General features: G+C 48.4%; 1 protein-coding gene across 3 annotated transcripts in view; it reads left to right on the top strand.

Moving 5' to 3' along the window:
• Positions 1 to 8,546, top strand: part of EPHX2 (epoxide hydrolase 2) — a 67,036-nt gene that overhangs the window by 44,671 nt on the left and 13,819 nt on the right. For all 3 annotated transcript variants that reach the window (XM_015564610.1, XM_006764762.2, XM_015564609.1), the window contains exons 11-12: positions 632 to 717; positions 2,298 to 2,409. In XM_015564610.1, coding sequence (XP_015420096.1) covers positions 632 to 717; positions 2,298 to 2,409 — 198 coding nt within the window. The remainder of the gene's footprint in view (positions 1 to 631; positions 718 to 2,297; positions 2,410 to 8,546) is intronic.

Below are 8,546 nucleotides of genomic sequence, written 5' to 3'. Positions count from 1 at the left end.
CAACTTTTTAAAACTTACATTTCTTTAGAAATGTCTAAAATCAAATGCCTTCAGTTAACATTACTTGGAATGTCAAACTCAAAACAAATCAACAAGGGTGACCTGCGAATATGCTTTTGCAGAGCACATGTACTATTCCTGAGATAATAACTCAGTGACAGCCTCCTGCCATCCTCAGTTAGGCCATGGTGAGAAATGAAAACAGGGGCGGGGCTGCTAAGAGAGCCTCAACACAGTGGGATTTATCACTTGTTAAGCGGTGTGAGAGTCAAGGGAAGAATCTGATATGACTAATGAGTTCCAGTACCACGCCCAGGCAGGGTTCCAGGCACTAGTAAATGAGGCCAAATGTCATGGTCCCTGACCTCTCTGCAGATTCTCAGTCCACGGAATTGGCACTGGAACTTCGGAGTACGCTGGGGACATCTATGTGGACACGGCCCAGTGTGGCCGCCCCAGGCCTGATGCTATCATGACCTTACATGGCGTGATCAGTGGAGGGGTCCCTAGGAAGTGAATGAGAGAATTGCATTTGAGCGTTGGGCTCAGGGGAGAGCACAAGGCCTTGGGCTCTCAGCACCTCACCCCGGAAACCTGCCCACATTCACCTCCCTTCTTTATCCTTTGCTAGGGCATCCTCCAAGCGGTGTTCATTGGCCACGACTGGGGTGGCATGGTGGTGTGGAGCATGGCTCTCTTCTACCCTGAGAGAGTAAGGTAATTAGGCCATGAGCAATGAGCATTTGGGTAAGACTGGGGCTGAATTCCCATTAGAATCCTTCCTTGAGTCTCAAACTCCAGAAAATGTCTGGAAAACAAATAGGTTATCTGGGAAGGTAGCACCTTAGCTCCTTCGTGCCCATTGACACATTAACAAGGAGGGCTTAATGAGCTAATGTCTTAGAAAGTGAGGCCTGTCCCAGCTACTGGTGGTGGGACAGATAATTCAGGGACAGTGCTCAGTGAGCATGCGGGAGAAGGATGGTAGACCCTGAGAGGAGCGGGAAGGCAGCAGGGGTATTGGGCTTATAGAATTAAGCATCAGGAGAGACGTCAGTCCTGGACAGGGAGTCAGAAAATGTGGCTTCCAGTTTTGCCCTGAATTGGCTGTGTGACAAATCACTTCGTTAGGCCTTGTGTCCTCAACCACAAAGCGGCAACCTGACTACCCAACCTGCAACGTGCTGCACAGATGTCAGGTTAGAAAGGCATTTCATGATTGTCGTCACATCATTCCTGATTGTCCTTAGAATGGCATTTCAGAGCTGTAGCAGGAGCTTTCAGATGGTGGGTTTCGAACCCAGAGAGGCGGGTGGTTTTTTGCAGCCACACTCCTTTTGAGCTGGCAACCAAAATGAAAACTTGTCTGACCTCCCATTTCAGCCTGCGATCTTAGCAGGTTCAATAAGCATTATCCTCACCGGCCATCTGGTTTCCCTAACGAATCTAGTTCCTTTTTATTTGGCTAAGTTTATAAGAATGGAGAGACAGGAGAACTAGGTTCAGCTCAACCCCAGCTCAAATGGTAGCGTGGGATCAAAGACTAAGAAAAAGCAAACATTTTCTAAAATATTTATAATTTGTTCACACTCTTGCTTTTCTGATCTCTTTAGCTTCTCTCTCTGTCCTCTTCCTCATTCAAAGGCAAAATAAGAGCTCAGTTCTTAACAATTGGATTCACCAAAAAGTTCCTCTACCTACTGGGTTAGATGCCAAGTTCAGATTCGCACCAGGTCTTCCATGACACCCAGATCCAGAAATGTTTTATCCTCCTGAGCGCCCACGACATTCTTTGCCATTCTCACGCTTATCTCACAGTCTATTGCATAATAAAGCCATGGGTGTATTTGTCTAGTTTTCCTTATTAAGTTATAATAAGCTCCTTGAATACTGATTTTATATTTTTTTTCTCCCCTAGTATATAGCATGGAATTACACTCAACACAGGAGAGACACAGTGAGTGAAGGAAGGAAGGAAAAAAATGCTAAAAATTAGGGAGAAATTGTAGTGTTCACATATTCTGGTCAAGGTTGATAGACTAGATGTAGTTGTGTGTGTGCTCTGCCTGTCTTCATCTAAGGCAAGTGAGAAATACTGCAGTTTAACGGGGGTGAGGTGGGGTCGGGTGGGGAGGGGAAACCCAAGAAATCTGAGTGCAGAGCCCATTCTCCCGCACACTGACGGTGTGAGAGCTTGTGCACATCACTTTCCCACTTTGAGCTTTGGCTTGATGTGTAAGGGCCTTATAGACTATCGTCTGACAGGGTCTAAGTCTTGGTGCCTTTTCTTTCCATAGGGCAGTGGCAAGTTTGAATACTCCCTTCATGCCAGCAAACCCCAATGTGCCGCTGATGGAGATACTCAAAGCCAATCCTGTTTTTAATTACCAGCTCTATTTCCAAGAACCGGTAAGTTTGGGGCCCTGAGATCAATGACCCCAGCAAGGTATTGTTCTTCTTTCCCCTTTCTCTCCCCTCCCCATTGCTTGATGTATCTCTGTCCCCTTTAATTTTCTGTGGCTTTAGTCAGAAATTATTGTACAAATGGGCTCAGATGAAACTGACTCCAGAGCTCAGCTGGTCCTTTCCAGGTGATGGCGTGTGTGTGTGTGTGTGTGTGTGTGTGTGTGTGTATTTGGGTTGGTGAGGGGGACAGTGGTGGGGCTGACAGCACACCAGGTTCTCCGGCTTCTTCAAAACTGTGGAGTGGGAGCTGAGCACTAGTTTGGAGCTGTTCCTTCTTAGTCCTCTGCCTGAGATTAGAGTAGAACCCACCTCATGTTGGTGACAGCTCCTGCCCTTGGCTTCTTGAGGAGTAAGGTTTGTGATCACAGGGAGCAGCAGAGCCTAAAAGCCCTACACTGGCCCTTTGTGTGCTTTGGGAGATGTGGAGGGGTTGCTAGGTGTCACCCCAAGTGCCACAACACCCAGGATGCCCCTTGGAGCTTGGGTGATATGTGTGATGGGGTGTCACCGCCACATTTCATGGGGATTCACTGAGAGCAGCACCGTGAGCCAGCATCACCTGCCTCCCTAACCCCGCAGCTGACCTCAGCTGTGGGGGCACCTGCTAGTCATTCATTTGTGGATTCTGGACCCCAATGTCCAGCTACATCCAGGTAATTCCAGAAAGGATAAAAGAATTTTCCTTCACACTGTAAAGAGAGAAGAGTGGATCAAATTCATTAATCAAGAGCACAGACCGTTTCCCCACATCTCTCACCCAGCTCTTGACCTTCCAATACTTGAAGGCCATACTATTTATAGCAAAGGTCACAACCAACCCAGTTTTATTGTGTGTGTTTTTATAATATACTAGGGCCCCGGTGCATGGATTTGTGCATGGGGGTGAGGGTGCGGGGGCCCCAGCCTGGCCTGTGCCCTCTCGAAATCCGGAACCCCTCAGGGGATGTAGCAGTGCACCAAGCAGCAGGTGGCCAGGGAGGAGCCGAGCCAGGGCCAGGCCCTGTGCTCATCCAGGCCTGCTGTACCTGGCGCCACCACTTGGTAGCGCTGCTGCCGAGCCAGGAGAGGCTCTCACCGCTGCTGCTGCTCTTGCCAGCTGTGAGCCCACCTTCTGGTTGAGTGGTGCTCCCACTGTGGGAGCGCACTGACCATCAGGGGGCAGCTCCTGCATTGAGTGTCTGCCCCATGGTGGTCAGTGTGTGTCATAGAGACTGGTCAACGGATCGTTCAGTCATAACGGTCACTTATACACACACGCACATGCACACACACACACACACACACACACACATATATTGATTTCTGAGAGGACAGGAGAGATAGAGTTAGAAATGTCAGTGATGAGAGCGAATCATTGATTGACTGCCTCCTGCACACCCCACTCTGGGAATCGAGCCTGCAACCTGGGCATGTGCCCTGATCCAGAATCAAACTGTGACCTCCTGGTTCAAAGGTTGATGCTCAACCACTGAACCATGCTGGCCAGGCAATAACCATCCCAGTTTTGATTCAGTGAGCAACTTTTCTCTAAGAGACGGTGCCTCGAAAGAAGAAGTTTTTATTCGAGCACTAACCTGACCCATTCAGCAAGATGCCAGATGCGGCCAGCAATATCATGAAAAGACACTCGAATATCACATCCTCCACTGAAGCCAGAGCCCTCCCGAGCCACAGCCCAGGGTGTGGGAAGAGCCAGCTTCCTTACGTTTGAATGGAGTCAAAATGACCTTAATTAGTTTGAAGTCGTCTTGCTCTTGAAGGATGGGTATGATTAGATGGTATAGTAGTCAATTAGGGCTGCCATAGCAACGTACTGTGGACTGGGTGGCTTAGACAATAAACAACATTTATTATCACTCAGTTCTGGAGGCCAGAAGTCCAAGATCATGGTGTCTACAGGGTTGGTTTCTTCTGAAGCCCCCTCCTTTGTAGATGGCCCCCTTCTCCATGTGTCCTCACATGGTGTATCCTCTGTGTGGGTGTCTCTATGTCCACATTTCCTCTTCTTATAAGGACACCTGTCTCAGACCTTATCTCCCAATACATTCTGAGCTACTAGGGGTCAGGACTTCATAGGAACTTCAGGGAGACACAGTTCAGCCCATAACAGGTGGGTAAAGGGAAGAAGAGAGTGTCTCTTGTGAAAGAAATAGGAGGATAACAACAGGAGGGGGACAGTGTGGGGAATGGTGGGGACTGGGAGAAACGGGCATATTTGGAATGCGATCTATGAGTGGACTGGAAGGAGGTAGGTACCTTGTGCAAAGCCAGGAAAGGAGCCCCAGGTTGTAGTCGATGTGAGCGGTAGTGGAGGTTCATCACCCCATCACAGGTGGCCCGTGAAAATCCTTTCAGCTGGACTAGAAATCGGAGGCCAGTCTAAGGTGTGATGTTCTGCTTGTCGCCCTTTCCCGGGTGTTTGCCTCACCTGGTACAGCTCACACCGGGGAGGCATCTGGTGAGGGGGCGGGAGGGGATCTTGGTTCTTGAGTGGCAGCTCCTTAGCCTCTGGGAATTGAGGAGGGGACAGAGTCCCACACTAAATTAGGAAGCTGGGTTTGGGTCCCTCTCGCCTCTTATTTGACCCATTTTTAATCTCTGGCTCTGCTTGGCTCCCACCACAAGAGTCCAACCCCTTCCCCATGCCCTCTGTGTGCCCAGAACTCCCCTCCCAGAGCAACCCACCCCACAGGTCTCTTCATCACCTCGAATGCCCCGTGCACCTTTGTCACTTCTCACCCTTGTATCTTCTGCCCTAGGTTGGCCCCAAGGCCTGTGTATAGTACAACAGGCCCTCAACATTCTGGCCCCACCAGTGGGGTTCCCCATGTGGAGAATCCAGAGGGAGGGAGAGGGTGTGGGGTTTCATGTCCACTTTTTTCTCTTCTACCTCTTTTTTTTTTCTCTCTTTTTCATCCTTTGGACTGAATATTTGTAAGGAGATGCCTAGCTGCTGTGAAACAAAGGTGCCCTGTAATGTGTGTGAGGGATTGAGCATTACAAATATGTTCAAAGGTCAGAAATGCCTTAACTGGTATTACTTGTGAAGAATTAATATTCATTATTTCATCTAGCGAATATTTATGCATCTTCTATGTGCCCTCAAAGGGCTTCAGGGTTCCCCAAGGTTTCTTCTGACTACACTTTGAGAAATACTGCTTTATACTGGTAAAAAGCTGTATTTATGTAATTACAGGAGATAGAAAAAAGGAAGTAGTAGTTTCACTGTGTATTGTGTTTTGATCAAACTTCATTTAGAGTATTATTGATCAGTGGGATTTAGCTCATTAAAGTTATCTTTATTATTTTTTAAGTTATAAAATACACATAACATCAAATTTACCATTTTAACCATTTTAAGTGTACAGTTCAGTGGCATTAAGCGCATTCACATTGTTATGCAACCGTCACCTCCATCCTCTCCAGAACTCTCTTCATCTTGCAGAACTGAAACTCTGTCCCCGTTAAACATTAGCTCCCCACTCACTCCTCCCCACAGACCCTGGCAGCCCCATTCTGCTTCCTGCCTCTGTGAATTTTACTCCTCTAAGTGGACTCATACAATGTTTGTCCTTTTGTGTCTGCCTTATTTCACTTAGCATTATGTCCTCAGGGTTCATTCACACTGTAGCACGAGTCATAATTTCCTTTCTCCTTAAGACAATGATAGCCTACTGTATGTGACATTTGTTTCTTCATTCATCCATCATGGACAATGGGGCTGCAGCTACAGCTTTTTTGAGTGCTGGATGCAGTTAGTTGTGTTCACAGCAGCCCTGTGGCATCTCTCCGGCCTTTCAGCTGAGCAAGCAGAGACTGACGGGCTTACTAACTGGCTGATACTAGGTACATGACTGGGTCAGGATGTTGACCTGGTCTTGCTTGACTTCAGAGCCCACGTGCCTCCCCTTATGCCACGCTGGGAGGGAGCTTGGACTTGATTGTGGGTTGTGTGTCCCAGAAGAGAGGGGAGGAGCAAACCAGGATGAGCTCAAAGTCCTCATTGAAAAAGTGACCTCAGGGGAAAGACACTAAATCATTGCAGTCCTAGCGGGAGAGTGTGTGGTTTCGAAGGTTGATACAGTCATTGTGAAAAAAATCAGTACCTCTATTGTTCTGTTACAGCAGCTGGGTTTAAAATCTGCAGGAAGAGTGTGGGGATGGTTTTGTTCTTAAGAACGAAACCTCTTGTCAGGGAAATGGTGGATATTCAAATCAGTGACCTGGCCACTGCCAGGAGCCCAGGAATCCTGCTGGCATGGTCAGGGTAAGCACAGAGCGGGGTCTTAAGGAGAAACCATGCACCTGGTTCTGCCCGCATGTCTGCTACCTACTCAGTGATGGAGCAAGTCCCTTCCTATCTCTGGCCCTCGGTTTCCTCATCGGAAAAAGGATGGTGTCATTGGATGGTTTTCAAACAGGTTATAGCTGCAAATGTAAGCTGAATCCAGGCCAATAAGTTAAATACGGCAGGTACAACTCTCTGCTTCAGGGATGGCTGTTGGTAGCCAGCCTTCCTTCCTATGTCTCCTCCCAGCTGGGGTCCCACCGCTCGTCAGCCTGGAGGAATCATCCCTGAGGGCTCAAGGTCATTCCAGACTCTTTCCGCCTAAGGAAGGCTCCACTGTGCTGGTGCCCCCAGCACCCGTGCCCCCCCCTCCCCCTTGCTTCAGTTTGCTGAGCACTGCGGGTGTGGCTTAGGCAAACTCCAGGTTTAGATCCAGCCCCACCCCCAGCTCTTTGAACCCTTAGCCCACATGTTTACTATCTTGCCCTGAGAATTTGCCAAGTCTGGTGGGAACTAATACTAAAGGTGTGTTTTTCTTTGCTTGGCAAAGAAGGGAGTAGGCTTTGCATTTGTATTAGTAAGAAAAGGAGGACGGGCAAGGAGGCAGCAAAGACAAAAAATGAGCTTAAAAAAAAAGTACTGAGTTGTGTAAAATAAAAAATCAAATGCCCCTTCACTCACCTAGAACTAGCTACTGTGAATAGTTTGGTGTTTCCCATTTTAAAAAATACGCTTTTAAGTAAGTATGTGTGTGTGTTTGCACATGAGTGTATACATAATTTTTAGTATAAATTGAATCATTCTGCTTTTTTTTATCCAATAGATCTTAGACAGATTTTCCTATCAGTACCTATAGATTTACCTCATTCCTTTCAGATGGACCATGATTCATTTCACCCGTCCTCAACGAGGAGCCTGAGCTACTTCCTCACAGTCTTTATCCTGGTTTTGTTTTGTGCCATTCACAGAAGACACTCGCGGCATTTCATTTTTGTTTTCTTCAATGGGTGGTGTTATGTTATAGTGAAAAGAACCAAATACTGAGGGGCTTAGAGTCTGGAGTTCTCGCTCCCAGCCTGGCCATTTATAATCCGCCTTCGACAAGGTCACACCTCAACCTGAGGGTCTTCCTCCTCGAGATGGCCTTCCCACCTCAGTGCCGTGTGACCAGCAAGTGTGGCATCAGAGTGACTCAGGGCGCCAGGGCCCCTCTGAGGCCTCTCCTTTGCCTGGCCAGGCTGCAGGGAATAATGAATAGTTTTTTCTTCTTGCCCAGGCATCAGGTGCCTCTATCCACTGGCATCCTCAACCCCAGAGACAACCACCCCAGCCCTGTTTTCTGGCGTGCTTTGAGAGAACTCGGCCCCGAGTTTCACAGAAACTCCAGTTATTATCAAGGTAGACGGAACATGAAGCAGAGCTGCTGCCCCGGCCCACTGATCAGAGGGAGGCTTCCATCTCCCCGGGAGACAGTGTCTGTGGTCTTGGCTGCTGAGGCACAAAGACTGCCCACGCTCATGCTTTGTGGGAACTCCCTGGATTTTCTGTTGACCCTCTTGGCATCTGTTCACTCTCAAAGGACCATTTGAGGGCCCAAGCCCCGCCCGGACCTCTGGCCTGTGACGATGCCTCCACACACTGACATACACTCCTGGGCTCCTGAACAGCAGCGGTTTCTGGGCTGGGGCTGCTCTCAATAAATAAGAGTGATGACTCCTGGCGACAGGGCTGACCGGGGCTTTCATCGATCACTTCAAATGTACTTCCTCCCGTGGCTGTTTGTTCTGGCACT

The sequence above is a fragment of the Myotis davidii genome, unplaced genomic scaffold (assembly GCF_000327345.1).
Source record: "Myotis davidii unplaced genomic scaffold, ASM32734v1 scaffold198, whole genome shotgun sequence".
Lineage (NCBI taxonomy): Eukaryota > Metazoa > Chordata > Mammalia > Chiroptera > Vespertilionidae > Myotis > Myotis davidii.
The sequence above is the reverse complement of the archived record's forward strand: the minus strand, read 5'-3'. Positions and strand labels throughout refer to the sequence as shown.